Source organism: Harpia harpyja, chromosome 3 (assembly GCF_026419915.1).
Source record: "Harpia harpyja isolate bHarHar1 chromosome 3, bHarHar1 primary haplotype, whole genome shotgun sequence".
NCBI classification, from domain to species: Eukaryota; Metazoa; Chordata; class Aves; order Accipitriformes; family Accipitridae; genus Harpia; species Harpia harpyja.
Window position 1 is genome coordinate 66279390 of NC_068942.1, and position 17456 is coordinate 66296845.

Below are 17456 nucleotides of genomic sequence, written 5' to 3' on the forward strand. Positions count from 1 at the left end.
TCATTCAAAAAAGGCAGATTACCATCAGAGGGGGAGCTTATAGGGCTGAATGACAGAGTGACAGCTTCCCACCCCCTCAGTTGGTCACTCTGGCTCCGTTTGTAATAGTACATTGAGCAGTGCTGTGGCACAGGCCTGGCTATCAGCCTGCAGGCACTCATATTCTTACATTTTTAGTACAGTTTCAGACAGAGGTATTGCTCATGCCAGCTATGATTCTTCTGAACAAGTCCTAAGCATGTTTTTGCAGTTAGCACAGGCCAGCGGATATTTCCAATAAGCAGCCCAGATGTCTTGCAGTGTCAGAGTTAAAGAACATGGATATGAGCTGGGGTGAGCCAGTTGACCTCACGGCTAGAGAACAGAACTTGGAGCATTTTATTTACTAGCATAGATGTAAACTCTGGGGATATAACTAATCTCAATGTTTGTTTTACCCCTTCCAGGTATCCATACCCCATCCCTTCTGAACTTCTATTTGCTGATGAAACACAAGATTAAATCTATAAAGCAATGCCAGTAACACCTTTTTGGTGTCTAGCCAACTAAAAAGTTCCCGAGCTCTGATTTAGCCACTGCTTCCACATAGGATGCTTGTGGAGAGTTTGCTATGTTAAAGTGGGACTCAAAGAAGCCAACACAATGTGAGTGGATGCCATCAGCTGTGAATGTCACAAAGGAGAGTATGGCAAAAGACTTGACCTTCAAAGGAAGTGCCTAGGCCTGGTCTGAAAGTGACTGACTTCCCCAATGTGTGATTTGAAGCTATGCCTTCCTTTTCCTAGAAGCCCTGCCAATGTCACAAGATATCATTGCTTCAGCCACCACCCACTCAACAGTGTAGTTTGCAGAGAATTCATTAGGATTTATCTGCCAAACCCATTCTCCATCCAGGGAAGGGCAGACCTGGATTTCCATCTTCCAGGCAAATATCCTTACCAACACTTCAGGTCCAGTGCTAGCTGTCCTTTCACAGGGATCAGCCTGACCAGCCTGGAGTTTAGGATGTTGGAGGTATGGGATTGTCTGCCTTCAGGAAAGGGAGGGATCTGAACATGAATATTTCTGAATATCCTGTACCCAAGGCAAATGCTATAACTGCACAGACTGGTATGGGCAGGTAACAGTTGCCTTGGAGAGGCTGGACTCTACGGAGTAGCTCCTTCTTGGGTACTAACTGCCTGCTTTATTATCAAATTGCCCTCATGACCCTATAGACTCAAACTTCTGATTTAAAAAATTAAACTCCTGATCGCTTAACATGATATTTTTAAAGAAACTGTATGAGGTTCAACATGCTGAAAAGGGTCTGGGTTTTTTTAACCTAAGTCTATTCTGCTGTACCCCTGATCACTGTTAAATACATTTACCACTGTTAAACATCTGCTGTTGATTCCTCAGGATGGAACAAGGAGGGAGTCAGACTGACACCACACCAGAGTGGCTGTGTTTCTGTCAGCATACATCCCTTTTCTTGGTGCTCCAGATCCTCACAAGTGCCAAGCCTTGGTTCTGGCTTTTGACACTGCCTTGGATCCATAAGGCTGCATTAGGAGAGAGATGTCAAATTGGCACAGACATCCTCAGAGAGGTGAGCTATCATTTTCTCATGGAAATACAACATGACCTTTCTCCATCATTGACACCCATGTGGAAGAGAAGAACTAAGATATCCCTGAGTGGATTGAGTTTGTATGTTAAATTTCCACGTCAGCCCTCCAGCACCAGGACCTGGTGAGAGCTGGCAGCAGCTGGAGCAAACCTCAGCATTTTCCATCCTTTCTACCCACAAGTCAGGAGTGGCCTCTTTGTTCAATCTTTATTTACTTAAAATGTTTTAAACTGATTCTCTCAGCTGGATACTTACCTTGTTTTTCAAAGATGGCATACACTGGTCATTAAAAGGCTGATTTATAAAATTCTTCATAATTCATGAATAGGTGTATCTCAGTGGTTACTTTCTAGTGGAGGAGGAAGCAAGAACAGTGTTCTTAAGAATGACCACACTCTTGTCTTGTTTCTTTGGAAAAAGAAAATTGTTAGTAACTGTTTTGATATAATTTTAATCACATTGAACTATAAGAGCATGAAGAATGCAATTCAAATCACTAAGACCAGCCACAGACCAGTCATTTTTCAGTTGGGTTTACAATTTTTCCCATGAAGAGAATGCTCTGAGTATATTGATCAACAATCAACAGCAAAAATGGACGGTTGAATTTAACAACAGGAGGAACAGAATGTGGAAGAAAATCTGTGCCAGTGACTGCTGCAGCCTCTGTACCATTCTCGTGGATCTTCAGCAGGGCCTTGTGAGCAGCCTACAAGGAAATAGAGCAAGAATTAACGTATGTGGAGTATGAGGTGTGAAATGATTAAAATTAGCACTAGGTTAATTCAGCTACTGCCTTTCATAAAAATGGCTGGTAGGCCAGGAACCAGGAATAAGGCCACTATAGCCCATGGTGGTTTTTTTAGCAATGTTGTCTCAATAAGCAAGTATTCTCGCATTTAGAGTTCCTCAGCACAAGTATATCCAACACAGACCTTAGGGACTGCACACCTTGTGGAATTAGTTGAAAGTAGAATATTCAAGCAAATTCACAAGGAATGACAATTTCAGAGGGAAAGGAAGTTGGGCTCCAGAACTGCTCTGTATGTTTCCCTAACAGCATGTGCGTTACAGTTTAGCCAGTAGAAATTCAACCTTGATACCAATTTCTTTTAAAAAATTGTTGTTCGGCATTTTTAATCTTTTTTTTTTTTTACCCCAAAATGTTAGAACATTGTAATTGCTGCTTTCAGAATGGCTGTAAGAATGCTAATCTTTCTCTTCACTTTATCTGTTTCTCTTCACATTATCTGTTTCTCTTCACGTTACTTTCAGAAATGGGATGTTTTCCTCAAGTCTGGTCCCTCTTACATGATTAGCAATCATCAGGGCCTTCAATGGCAGCAGAAGTCTTAAAATCCTTTAAAATTATAGAATGCACATATTAGAAAAAAGGCCACTTTTCTGCTAGATTTGCTAATGCAAGGCATCCCCAGTACAGATATCCATGGGCACTCCTTTCATGTGCAGAAACTGGACCGTGTTTAGTTTCTGGGACAAATGCTACACCCCTCCCAACCTTTGCCTGTCAGTCCAAAGACGGTACCCTTATCTCCAGATCTTGGAGAAGTTTGAAAAAGTCTGAAGTTACTTTACCAGCTAAATGTTCTAGTTCAGAGTATCAGCCAGCCCTAGCAATTAGTAAAATTTCACTACTTAGCTTAGGGCAAGACAATTGGGTGTTGAGGAATCCATAGACCATTGCTTCTGTTGACAAACTTACTTTTGAAACCTTCACGTCAAGCCTTCCTGTGATTCCAGACAGATCAGCCCGGTCAGAAAACACATCAGTTACACCCAGATTCATGAACATCTTCTTTAAGTCATAGGTGCCTGAAATTGATAGTTTTGGAATATACACTTCTATTCTCCTGTTAATTCAAAAGAAAATTATGGTGGTTATTGCAATCAAAGCATGCCTTGGACTGAAGACTCCCAACTTGCTGGTGGTTCTTCTGTGCTAAAATATTAGTCTTTTCATCTGAAAAAGATGGCAACAAAAAGAAGATGGGAAGATGATGGTCTGGAGAATGGGAAAGGAGAACGATATCAGTTGGGCTTTCTTGTATGATTCTGCAACACGGTCACTTGATGGTAGAGCAAGAAGTGGTGGTGCCAGCATTTTTAGGACTAAGTTTACATTCTCTTTCTAGTCTTGCAGGTTTTTTCTTTTGGAATTCACATCCCCCATTCCTTCTGAGGGATCTGATTGCTATGTCGCAGTATTACCACTCTTAACACATTGTGCTTGAGACAAGGGAAATGGAAACACTTAATATCAACTAGAAAATGGGGGGTGGGGGTGGTGTGTTAAATTACCCAGCTCATGGATCTCTTCCCTCATCAATGCTGACTGTAACTTTTGCTGAAAGTATCAAATCATTAAATCATTTGGTCTGTCCCTTTATACCTATTCCATTGCTTAAATCTGCAATCAACAGCAAAGGCTAGTAACTGTAAAACCTGATCATAGTATTCAGACTGGACTCTGACTACCCTGAATCATAAAATCAAAACTCCATATTTACCGTCTTTCAAGTGATTTTTCCCATTTAGACACAGTGTCTTTTGTCAGGGCATCTTCCAACTGTTTCATTTTTCCTTCATTGGGCAGAATAAACAATGCTGCAACATCTCCCTTGTAAGGAATCTGCACCACCTTGCAAGACAGCTTCTGGTCAGAGTATGTTTTATAAAATCCATCTCGAGTCATCATCTTCACTTCAACTGAGGTCTTTGCATTCACATGGAAATAATCCTTGCGAGTCCCCTTAATACTGAAAGGATTTTCCCAGTAGGCTTAAAACCAAAAGAGAAAGAATGCAATCAAATGCTTATTTCAAGGAGGATATATTAATATAGCCCAGACTAATGTACACCAGATAAACCCATATCTGAAGATTTACACTCATACTTGAAGATCCAATGTATTCCAAGTTTATTAAAGATCTTGTTCGCTGTCATCTTTGCTGTACTGTGTCCAGTAACAACTAAATATCCCAGGTTAAATTTCATATGGACTTGTATGACACCTTTCTAAGTCAGATATAAATTAAATGAAGTAACTTCATCATATTACCTTACATTATATTTGAAGAAAATGAAAGCTGGCCAGGATCTAACAAGTTACTTTCTGGTTTCAGAACATTGCTTGTAAAGCAAGTTCCACAGCAGATGTCTGCCTTTTAAAAGGTAGCATGTTAAGCTCCTTCCATGCTTTTTCATATGTTCTTCATCTTGTAGCACTAAGGAAAAGCTTACATGCAAGAGCAACCTGAACTTTTGGGCCTGATCATAACTGCATTACAGTAAATGGAATGGGGCTTCAAGGGCTTTAATCTTCAAAATGGTTTTCTCTTGATGTTTATTCAACTGATTTTTCTATGGTATTTTGTTTTGTATTAAATCAGGTCATTCACTGAACAAATACACAGGGATCACACCTTGCCATTCTGTAAGTATGTTCTCTTTTTTTTAATACTAAATAGAAATAAGATAAAATTGAAAAATAAATAATGGAATGTAAACTCTACCGTACTCTGGTTACTTTATAAGTTTGAACTTTCCTTCCTGTCCCCCCCAGTAAAAAAAGCATACTCTGGTATCATAAAGAAATGCCTCAGACTAGGGCACGTGAGACTAGGGTACCCAAATTTAATGAAGTACTTGAAATAAAATCTGTTTTGCTGAAAGATCATCTATTTCCAAACATGCTTTTCTGGGTGGTAATTTTCATGTATGTCCTGCATGCTGCTACAAATGGAAATAACATCTAAGAGGAAGTTAATCATTGCCAAAGCAGTGCATTCACAAGTACCTCTTGGGATATGTATAATGTGATGATAAGCTGTAGAACATTTAGGCTCCAACTCCAGAGACACCTACCCATTTAATAGGCATGGACTGTAAGTAAATTAAAGTGTTTGGCAATTTTTGTTAATCTGCATCTTTGGAATTTATTTTTCTACTTCATACAACATGTGAAAACATTGTAATTTTTTAAATAATTAGATAAAGTCTGACAGAAAAATTTACAAAAGCATAAATCTGTTGTGCTCTGGCAATTCCCTAAAACTTGAAGATTGAAAATAAATGAACTTTTATGCTTAGGAGCCTAAACATATGCTAGAAAAATTTAGATATGGAAGAGCTTTCAAAGCATGAGAACTTTCAATGTTCCTTATCATAATAGCCTAATCTTAATACTGGTCTTTCTTTTAAAAATAATTCAGAAATAATCTGGGGTATTCGTTTTAGTACGGGTTAAAGTGAGGTAACTGCAGTAAGTAACACCTATGTAACTTACCTTTGAAATAAATGTAGTTAACAATTACCATTAGAGTGTTTGGATCAAGGTCTTTAAGTATTTGGTTTATATTCCCATGGGTTTTGTTCTTTACATGGTCATTGATCTCTTTTTTAGCTTCAGTGGAATTCTGGAAGTTAGTAGAAACAATTTTTCCTTTGTACAGTTTTTTGATGTCCTTCAGAAATGTTTTCAGTGGCTTCAGCTGTTTGTCCATGAACAGGGCATTCCCCATGCTCAGTCGCACCTGGCTGCCAGGGCGGTTCAGCAAGAGGAGGAGATGATGAAAGCCGTCATGTATCTCTTCTTCGCGGGTGTCGATGAGGTTAAAGGCCAGCGCTTCCAGCACCTGAGCCTGGCTGGTGGCTCTGGAGCCCAGGGCCAGGAGGGCAAAGGCAGTGGAGATGCTGACTGGGGAAAAGAAAACATTCTTGCCAGGTTCTTGGGTGGTTGCTTGCCTGTAAAACCGGAAGGCAAAATCTGTGTTGCTGGGGACTATCTGTTGGCAGGACCCAAGAGGATCTCCCTCACGGGGATGCTGCTCCTGGGGGTCAGTTGCCCTGGGCTCATCATTGTGGTGGTCACTCTGGGTCAGGCTGTGGACGTCGAGGTGAAGCACGGCCACCAGCAAGCACAGTGGGAGGGTGGCCTTCATCATCCTTCACAGCTACTGTGTGGACAAAGAACAAAATGGTCTTGTGTGCTGGAGGTCAGCTGTGTCAACATCTTACCTTTTATTTCTATCTGCTACTACCTTTAACAGCTCTCTGGTAATCGCTGTTATCTCCTGACATGCTCCTTTACTATGGAAATGTTTTTTTAAATCCTTGTGCTTCTGAGTTTATCTGTAATTCCTATCCATTGCTGCCTACTTCAGTTCTGCTTTACTCCAGCTACAGAAGTCCCTTCTTACTGGAGAAAAACGTGAGTATTAAAGAAAAAAAAGAGTCAGAGGGAGAGAACAAGTGAAAAGGTGCTGGGTTTGGGGTTTTTTTTGTCTCTGTGTAAATCCATTTTATGGTGAGGCAGCACATCAGGAGCGGCTCTTAATTCTTTTATGTTTATCTCCAAGAACTCTCAGGATTATTATGCTATTAGTGATTGAATGAGGCTTACGTCAAATGACAGTGCTATGTCAATGGAAAACAATACGAGATTGCAGCACTCAAAGTGGTATTCTTTCTCTCATTCCTGACTCATTTTAATATAAAAAGTGACTAATAACAAGAGAGCTGGTAAAAATCTTCTGCTTCAATACCTGATTAGATCAGAATATGTTGCTTTATTTTTAACAGCCACTCATGTGACACATGTCTTCCAGATGGATTCCTCTCTGCGTGTACCCCTCCCATCCCGGTCATGTGAGGGTGAGGTCAGTGGTGTGGGCTTGGCCCCTCCTGTCTTTCCAAACTTTGTATCAGCAGGAAAGCCTCCTTTCTTAAGGAAAATAGCCCCGTGGCCAGAGTAGTGCTCAGCAAAGAGACTAGATCATGGCATCTTGGCCATTTCTGATAACTGTGGCAATTTTTTGTGTTTGTTTGTTTATTGCTTTCTCTTTAACAGGTTAGACCAAGAACATGTTGGCATGATTTGTAGCATCTCTGATGTTTAACCTGTCAGAAAAGAGAGCTATTCCAATTAAAAATTGTACTAATGACTAGAAGAGCAACTCCAAATAGCCTTCACCTAATGTCCTACTTGAAGCAGAACAGCTTCAGGGAAGAAGATCACACGAGCTACCTGCTCACTCCCCAGTCAATGGCAAAGGTACCCAGAGACATGGGTTCAGCAGAGCAGATAAGATGTTTATTGGGATTTCCCCCACCTTGTGTCAGCACTATGACCACTAAGATTTGGCTGAAAAGGAGCCAGCTTGTCCCTCCACGGCTTTGCTCTGTGAGATCTGAGTAAATCAGGACTTACAGGGTAGGTTGGCATAGCAAAATCAATTTGTGAATCCTGTCTGGACCGTGTTGGTGTAAGACAGCTCATTCACCTTAGTTTCGGTTATGTGGTTGTAAGCTTTAGGGAACATTAGTAATGATGAAAAATAAGATAGACAGATGGGAAGTCAGAATACTTCCCCCTTGTTAATGAAACAGATTGCTTCTAGAAGTGAAAGAGCTATTGGGGATAAATATTCAGAGCAGAGTTATACTCTGTGGAGCTGCTATAATGTATCACCACAATTTGCTATTCAATATTTCTTGAAATTAGGTTCTGCTGTCATTTGAATGTTTAGAAATGAGGTTTCACCCTTGAAAGCAGATGTGCTTCATGACTCACTAGCTAAATGCCATACAGCTGCATCAAAATCGTTAAGGTAAAGATAACCGGGTACTTACATTACATTCAGAAGGGTCTTGCTCTTGTATGGGTTGTACTGTTTCTTGCTGCTTTACTCAGACTGCTGTTTTCCTCTGTTAAACATTACACGGTTTCAAATACATATTACCTAGAAGGACAAAGCTGAATGCTGATGAAGCTAGTTTTCTTGGACATCATATGCATGTGTCCACACCACTCCAAACAGAGCAAAGACCACGGGGCCCAGCTGGTCAGTAGAGTGGAGTGTTACATCCCAAAGGGTATGCAACTCCTAAGCAAATATTTATTGGAAATATTTCTGTGCCAAGGTCAGCTGCTTTGCCCTATATATTACCTGAGATGGAGATATCTGGTCATCTGGAGGCATGCAAATTTGCCCAGCACTAAGCTCTGAAGGCCATGGTCAGGGTAAGGGAGCTGCAGGGAGCACCTGTGAGCACCAGCCTACAGGACTCCACTTAAGTGTCAACATCTCATCTTTTATTTCTACACAGTAGAGACCCCACTGGTTACTATTAAGAAGACAATGAGTCCTCTGGCCTCAGTAATGAAAAGGGTACCTCATTCATTCATGTAAGAATGGTGAATTTTAGCTGTATATTGAATGGTAATCTTTTAGACACAGTGTCTCCTCACAACCTAATAATACTTTCTATCTCTGTTAAGAACCACCTAATATATCAAGATCTGAAAGGTACTTAACATAGACTTTAGCACTTGAAAAAGCTGTATAAAATGTGTGCCATCACTGCAAGTGCCCAAACATGATACTGAACAAATGCAACTGTTGTAACATATATAAACAGTAAACCAAGGCACAGTTCCAAATCTCCCAAAGAATAGCAAATAACGGAAGAGAGCAACCCAGTCACATTAAACACTAACAAATCAAGGCAGTCTCGGACAATAAGGCTCAGCCTTCTTGTAAAGATGTCCCCTGGACCCCTTGTGTAGGTCAGGTGAGGCTTCATGGAGCAGACTGTTCTATTTGCCAGCCACAAAACCGCTGTATTTGAATTAAATGAATGTATAAGCTAGAATGCTTGATTGCATAAATGCAGTCTTTCAGGAAACAGGAGTGAAATGCTCACAGTGCTCCAAGACAGTCAGGCCTTTGACTGTTCTGTGCTGCTCCTTTAGTCATACAGCTGAGCAGCATTAAGAATTTATGCTTCTGTTAAACATTACATGGATCAAACCAAAATTATCTGAGGATGCAGATAAATGCTGATGAAACTATTTTCCATCCACATGTAGCCATGCAGAGCAGGTAGAAATCAGTGATCACAGGGCCAGATGGCTTTAATGTTTGCTGGCCCCAAACATGCATAATTGCCATAGACAAACGCACTTTGGAGAGAAGAGGTCCATGGCCATGAGCAGATGTTCTATGATATCTACCTTCCTAGCTTATTGCTAGCTAACGACACAAGTGCTAAAACATCTCCTGAGGTCTGTTGTGGCCTGCCTTGGGGCTTTAGTTTCCTGACCATGCAGCTCGGACACCTGCTACAACATGCTAAACCAAGCTAACTTTCTATTCTATGAAAAGCAGAGCAGAAGGGGTAAGTAACATGCAACCCTTTTTTTTCTCCCTCAAAATGAACTTGGCATCAGTTCAGAAACAGTCCCACACTCAGAGGCTTTCTTTGAGCCTTGGTTTAGTCACATCAGAAGTGGAAGCCTGGGCAGTGAAGTCCACTGTGCAGCTGCACAGCCAGCTGAAGAGCAAGGCAGCAGGAGAGAGACTCAGTGCTGTAAAGAAGAGTTGTATGCAAGGGTTGGGGGTAATTCTGGATTCCCTGCATGACTGAGGCAAACCAAAGCATGCCTCAGTACAGTGAGAAAACTGTGGCAGAGACACAAATGCAAACTTTTTCACTGTTCAGACATTCATCTGTATTATTCTCTTGTTGAAAGTCAACGTGGATTGACTTTGAAACTCTTTCAAAATCTGTCTCTGCTTCAATTATCAGTGTTTTCATGAGGTGGTGGCTTGAAGAAGAGGTCCTTTGTCTACTAGGGAGGTCAACAGAGGTTCTGTAAGCCAACAGCTGGTCCACCACAGGGCCTGCTTCTGGAGAGAGTAATCTGCAAAATGTGCCTACACTGCCACTTTGATTTACACCTAAGTTCATTCCTGACCATGTGACTGTACTCATACTATTTTACTCCAAGTGTCTCTGGTATGAGCTGCCTAGCTGCTTTCATCAGCAAATGCTCTGCAAGCTTTATAACCTCAGGCAGTGCCATCCATGCCCTGCTGAATGCAATGCCCACCCTCAGCATCATTCCACAAACATTTTCTGAGGCTGTTACATAACTCACCTGTTATTTTGGGCACTCTGGAAGAAAAGCAAAGCAAAACAAAAAATGGCAATGTCTCAAGGCAGCAGAATGTCAGCCTTGGCCAAGGGAAGACTTGGACCAAGTGCTTGCAGAGCAGACACAGCCACCCCACTCCAGAATATCTATAACATCCACATTATATATCACATATCTGGTATAGACATGAACCACTCTGTATCAGCTGGCCCAAGGCTGTCTTCATGTCCTTTCCACAAAGACAGTATAGGCATTGCCAAAATTCACCATTGCTTACCCCAGCACCAAACTCTAGCTAAAAGAATGCAGTCATTCTCAGGTAGCCAGAGCGGGGCTTTGGGGCAGTCAGTGTTAGGTTGAAGAACCTACCTACAGTATGTCTGGAAGACATACATGACTGCAGTCAGATTTTCCCATGAATTTCTATTCTTACAACAGGACTAAAAGGTCTGCCTGTTCCCGGTCTTCAAGTCAGCAGGGAAGAAGGATGCATGGAAGGTAAGCCACGCTCAGCCTGCTGGTGGTTCGCATAAGAATCTTCCCTGCATATCTTTTTTCCAAAAATATTTGTCTTAGTTCTCTTATCCCATTTGACAGGTCCTGCATGCTCATTTATACTGTAGATTAACGAGACCAGTAAGTCAGGAGCTTGTTACTCTAATGAGTCTAATAATAATTTGCATAATTTGAGAGGTAAACACATCCATTTCAAACAATGACTATGGAAATTACAGATGATTAATAGTATTGTCAAATTATTCAGAAGGAACGTAGATCTATGATTCTTATTGAATCTAGATAGAACTGGGATTCACATGTCAGTCAAGCATAATACAGCTGGAGTTCAGTTCCTGACTGCCATTAAAATAATGACTTTAGGATAACAAATTTTGTATTTCATAGTTTTAAAATTTATTCAAGATTTTCTTTTGTTTTCTTTTAATAGTTACCTATGTAAAAAGCACTCCCAACTAGAGAATCACAGGGAGAAACACAACTCGGTTATAAAGAGATGTGCAAAATGGTTGCTTCCATTTTCATATTGCAAAGCCTTGAAGATAACATTTCAGCTCTAAAACCTCAGTAAAGAAAGGATATGATCCCATTTTATTTCATTCATTAAACTCTCAAAAGTTTCCTGTCCATGTACAGTATTTATTGATTCAGAGAAATATACTGGAATGGCTGGAAACAGATTTTCTAAATCCATGTTTATGAACCAAACAAAAAATGTCTTAATAATCATTTGTACTTTATGCTTGCATTTGGCAGATGGTTGAAAGAAATGTTAAAGTGCTTGGTATTTGCTGGCCAAGTCATGTTTTTACCCAGGAGCCCTGCTGTGACTTAAAGAGTATAATTTTAAGACTCCAGCTTTGAAAACTCTAGTTACGCTAGTGGAAAGTTTGTCCATGGAAAAGTCTTACTGGTCCTAAGTAGCTGTTATATAACCCTTTTTTTTTTTTTTTGAGTAGTAATGATTGGCTTAAAAGAGACTTTCTAAAAACAGCAGCTTAAAATCTTACGTTAGACATGCAAACACAGGTTCTGGATGCACTAAAATGTCTCTCACTGGCTTGCTTCTTTTTTCTCTTTAGCATATTTGCTAAAGAAAAACAATTTTGCTCTTAGCTCTAATATAAACATAGTTCACATGCAAGGTTGTTCTGATCTGGTGTATTGTTTTTGTATTTTCATGGGAGGCAACTGTGTTGATTTTTTGTTGGGGTTTTTTTGTGTGACCAAACTTATCTCCAGCAGCTGTTAAGTAATGCACGTTTGACAAAGTTCTTTATATTTTTTTAGGCTCGAGGGAATCTTTGAAATCTGCCCTCTTTCTTTGTCCGTTCATTATAAATTTCACTCTAGGTCTTTCATCCACTCCTTATTTCTTGCTCTTCAGCTGCTAAAAGGTTTTTTTGTTCTGCAGCTTGTCACTTTTTCAGTCTCTTTCAGTGCCTGCACCAGCAGTGTTGTTTTTCAGCCTCATCTCATTTAGGCAGTTTTGACTATGACGTTTTCTAAAGTTCGTTCGAGGCAAAACATTTACCATATGCATCAAAATAGTGCATGATTATGTCAGACTTCAAAAGAGTGAATGCCTCTTTGATGTGTCCTTAAATGCTTATTCTTTTTCTCTACACAGCTGTAGTCAGAAGCAGAGTCCTCCTTAAGTGCATGCAAAGGAGAGGGGCATTGTGGACCACACCTGAACGTAAGCGACAGGCTGGCCATGGTGCTGCCATAGGTAGCACACAAGAAAAATGCTGATCCTTAGGAACCTGTTGAGCACATGTCCAGTGCAATATGCCTCTTAAGCACAGCTCACTGCTTAGTAATTCCTCTTTTAAAAGAAACTATATGCAGGGTGTCTTCCCAAGAGTCTAAGGTGACTGTCGTATCACACCTCTACTATTTATTTTTGTTGAAGAAAACTCTAGCTTCATGTTTTTGCTTGGTTAGGGCTGTAAGAATTGGTGAATTTCTGTGAACACTTACACAGTGGCTGTTCAATGAGCTGTGCCTAAAAAAAGTAATAAGGTTTAATTAGCCCAGCCTAATCTGACAGTTTGCTGCTGGCACACTATCTGTTAGTACAGCTGGCTAGTGATGCATGTATGCATATGAAATAAAGATCACTCCTTGCAAGTTTTCTTTGCTTTTCAAGTATTGTGTGGTTGAATTCTTGCAATTTCAAGTTGTCTTCTCATACAAACTTTGCTTCCCCCTGTCCAATTTAAAAACAGGTCTCAGTTAATAAGATTAACACCTTCCTCATTTTGAGTTTTGATAGAGGCTGTTTTCAAGCTAAACATTGGCAATGCCTATACAAAATTAATATTCTAGTTGTCTGGGTATGTCAAAAGGTTGGATCACCACAATCCGTGTGGCCAAGCCGCTAAGCCTGTAACATCTCCAACATGTACCATTGTGTCAGGGTGCAAAAACCCTGAGTACAGCGCAGAGCTAGGCTCCTCAAGGCAGCACTAGGCCTGCACAGAGATAGGTAGTCACACGTTTAAGTTTACAGCATCTTCATTTATACTTTAAAAATGAGACCTTTTCTTTTGTTCACATGTTGATGTTCATAGTACGAGTGCAAGATCAGGAAATTGCCTTACATGGATTTCCAAACCCCAAACTCTAAGCCAAGGTTTCCTCATTTTTTGCTACAGACAGTTTAACCTGCAGTCACAATGATGACTGCTGAATAGTTAGAGGACAAGAAGTAAACCTATATTCAGCAGCCCTGGCTAATGCAGCCTCCCTGTGCTTCCCAGCAAAATCAAGCAGGGCTTTGTGAACATCCTGCAAAGAAAGTGGGCAAATTTCATAGGTACAGGGCTTGGACAGCAGAATTGTGAAGGGAGTTCCCTGATGCAGTGACTCCCTGGAGCGATTGCATCTGAGGAAACCCAGCCCAGGGGCTGGAAAGAGACCTAGTGGAGAGCAAAGAACTGGAAATGCCAGAAAGAGACTGAAGTAGAAAAGAGAGCAAGAGGTGTGCTGTGCTCCTCTAAGAAAACACATGCATCAACTGAGTGTTAAAATCTTGTTCAAATTCTGTCAAGTTGTGTTGTCCAATGGTTTCTTGCAGCAACCTTATAATCAATCAATATGGCAGAGAAATATTAAAACTTGGGGAACATAATCAGACATTAAAACATTATATTTCAGAAACTGTCCCTCTGTACAACATATTTTACTTTTAAAGAAAACATAGTCAAGAAGCATGCCAGTGTGATTTCCCCACAGGTCATCTAGTCCACCCCTCTGCTCAAAACATGTCTACTTAGATCAGGTTCCTCAGGGACATGCCTCCGAGGACAGGGATTTCACACCCCCTCTGAGCAACCTTTTCCAGTATTTAACCACCGCATGGTAAAAATATGTTCCTAATTAGAATTTTCTACATTCAAACTGTTCATTGATCTTCTCTTCAGTTTCTGCCAGCTTTAGTACCATGCATCTCTTTGTCATTGTCTAGAAACTTCTGGGCTGTCATTTACAGACAGGGCATTGCATTTACTCAGCTAGACCTTGCTTAGCAGTAGTTGAAAGAAAACTTCCATGGACCTCCTGCTCTGTCTCTGTCAGGTGAGGTCTTTGTGGAGCCAGCTCCACATGGATCCTTTGACCCCCCCCCCAGCAGAGCATTGCAAAGGCAATAGATAGGCTCAAAGGAGAGAATAAAGTATTCTTGTCACCTTCCTCTGCCATAACCTGCTTGTAAAGCCTAAATGTGAAGTCAGCATTTCTGGTGGCTACCTTGAGGTGAGCCAGGTTTCAACTACATTGCTGCTTTCCAGGAGATGTTTAAGCAATTTACAGCTCTCAAGCTGTACTATTCACTGGGGTGACCAGTTAGCATGTGGGAAACTTAATCACACAGTGGACTTGTTTGCTGGCTGTCATCTACAAGATAGTGAGGAATAGAATTGACCTCTGAGTAAGAAACCATCATGAAAATTACCCATCTCTCCATAGAATGCCATCAATATTTGTTACAGAGGTTAATCTTATGCTAGTTCAGATCTATGACTCAACTCAAAGACCAGCATGCAAACAATGAGAAAAAAGGGTTTTAATTAATGTCTTTGAAGTAGTTCCTAAAGAAAGACTGGAACACCCATTAAATCCACAGAGTGCCAAAAATAATTCCTCATTTTTGCCCACAGAAATGAGATACAAGGCTTAGGTCTCAGTGGTTAGTTCAGTGTTGCCAAACTCTGTGAATACTGAAGTGTTTAGAGAGGCTGTTTTCCCCTTAAACTTCTCTTGACCTTTCATCATCTTCCCCCACACAACTTCCACCTCCATTCAAAGCACACATGTCACATACAACTGGAGCGCTTTGGAAAGAAAACAGCTGGATTTCTTTGGGGATCATGGGAAGAACATTTTGGGGATCAATGTCAGTAAAAAAGAAACTAGGTAAACATAGTCTTTAATGTCAAAAAATGGAAACATAGGACATATCAGATGTCTCTTACTGCCTCTGAACTTATTTGCTCTTTTAATTTTGCTGTGCTGAATTAAATGAAGACGTATATCTGTGATGCCTTTGTACAGCAACACAACTACAGAAAGGATTTTTTTTTTTAAAGAAGCAAGAGTTAAAACTGCATGTGTGTTTACCCCAACTGTGTTTTTGTCCTCCTCTTTTTCTTAATTTCTTTTCAGTGCAGAAAGTGAATTTTTTCTTTAAGGAGCCTGTTATACTATCCAAAAACTGGTCAAAAAGTGAGTCACTTTTTATGATTCATAGGACTTTATTGAATGGGTTGGATGTAAATGGGTCTAAACTAAACACTGGGTTTAACTCCACTGTACCAGATCTACAAAATCAAAAAGAGAGAGCTAACCATCACCTCATTGAGCTTGCCAGGGAGCAGTCTGTGAGCAGATACCGAGGTGGCAATTGCTGCCAGTTAGAACAGATACAAATACGTCTCAGAGGAGAAACTCTATTTGCTGCAGTGCTCTAAAACTGCTACCCGGCTTGGTGCAGGGAGACTCCCACGTACTTCCAAAATAAGGAAGGAGGAGCAAGAAGTTATCGTGTCACATCAGCTGCCAGCTCCTACACATGAGCTTACTGTGGAGAAAGAAGTTCAGGAAGCCTGCCCCAAAGACTCAAGGACATGCAAAAACTAGATTCAAAAGCTTAAAACCAAAACCTTATATATGCCATACAGTACATAAATAAAAGACAATGCAAATGAAAGTGTCACATAAAAATGACACAGGACTGGAAAGTTAACAGAAGGGCAGAATCTTTATTCTGTGTTTCCAAGTTTTAAAGCTTTAAGGACCTTATGTGGCCGGCATCTGAGGGCCAAACCCCAGCCAACCTTTGGACTTCAAGCAATGGAGAAGCAACAGTGCAGTTGCACTTGTACAGGTTTGAGCCTGTGTCCCGTGACTAAACAACATCTAACTGATGAAGGTGAAAAGTTCAGTGTTAAAACTTCTCCCCTACAATCATTTCCTTTGATTCTCTTTCCACTGGCATCACTTTCTGGCTTATTTATGCCAAAAGCTTTAACATCTGCTAATTAAGTTCCAGTCAAGCCTTAGAAAGACTCGAAATCTATGTTGCATGGTGGCCTGCCCAGACAGATAAGCTAATTAGCCCCAGCGTACTGCCAGGTTGATCTGGCTTCCCTGCTGCCCTGTCTCATGGCAGCTGCAAGAGGGACCTCAGCTTGTGCCTCTGCCTCTCACAGCACAATGTAGACATCTTGGCCACCTTGGTAATTCTCCTCTCCCTCCCACTTGCTCCCCATGGACTTCGGTCTTTTTTCAGGGAAGAGCAGTGCTCTTCAAGACATGACATGTTTCTTCACATAACCTCTAAGAACATTTCTATTTTCTCACCTTTTCAAACAGCAGCTATTTTTCCAGTCCTTGCTTTGCAGACCGGTGATTCCCTTTATCACCACTGTCAAGCCCACCCTTTTACACAGGTGAAATAAGAAATTGTACCATAAGTTACACAGGTAACAAGGGCTCTAATATAAGTATTATCTCATGTTCACACCACTTGCAAGATGCCCCCTTAGCGAAGGTGTCCTCTTCTGCTCTTTGTTCTATTGGTTACACTCCACACAGCATAAGGCAGCTGGATAAGAAGGTAAAAAAAATCCTGGAGGCTGTAAATTATCTTCTGAGGGAGGTCGCTTCCTTTTGCTCTTTCTTCAATGCAGGTATCTAGTGGTTTAGATGTTTCTAAAGGTATTGTGATAAAAGTCTGAGATGTATTTTTCGATTAACTCATAACACTTGCAGGTCCATTTAAACTGGAGAAATCTCATAAGAAATGTCAAAGTCAGCTACCCAGAGGGAATGAGAGATATGAAGAATAGGATGGAAAGCCAACAG

General features: G+C 40.8%; 1 protein-coding gene and 1 long non-coding RNA gene across 2 annotated transcripts; one reads left to right on the top strand and one right to left on the bottom strand.

Annotated features, from left to right (window-relative positions):
* Positions 1-2047: 2047 nt before the first annotated feature.
* On the bottom strand, positions 2048-8484 carry LOC128139927 (alpha-1-antitrypsin-like). The gene is made up of 5 exons (XM_052783066.1): positions 8264-8484; positions 5919-6588; positions 4141-4411; positions 3336-3483; positions 2048-2321 (listed from the first exon to the last, which is right to left on the bottom strand). Exons 2-5 carry the CDS (start codon positions 6574-6576, stop codon positions 2130-2132), a joined length of 1269 nt encoding a protein of 422 aa, XP_052639026.1. The 5' UTR covers positions 6577-6588; positions 8264-8484; the 3' UTR covers positions 2048-2129.
* Positions 8485-10297: 1813 nt separating this feature from the next.
* Positions 10298-13225, top strand: LOC128139928 (uncharacterized). Its single transcript, XR_008234556.1, has 2 exons — positions 10298-11069; positions 12718-13225. It is a non-coding gene; the product is annotated as an uncharacterized LOC128139928 (long non-coding RNA).
* The last annotated feature ends 4231 nt before the right edge of the window (positions 13226-17456 follow it).

Coding starts and splice junctions, on each gene's coding strand:
- LOC128139927 (XM_052783066.1), bottom strand. CDS start 6,576: ATGATGAAGGCCACCCTCCCACTGTGCTTGCTGGTGGCCGTGCTTCAC. Junction 3,484..4,140: donor GAAAAATCACTTGAAAGACG/GTAAATATGGAG, acceptor TTGAATTAACAG/GAGAATAGAAGTGTATATTC. Junction 2,322..3,335: donor TTGACGTGAAGGTTTCAAAA/GTAAGTTTGTCA, acceptor ATTTCCTTGTAG/GCTGCTCACAAGGCCCTGCT.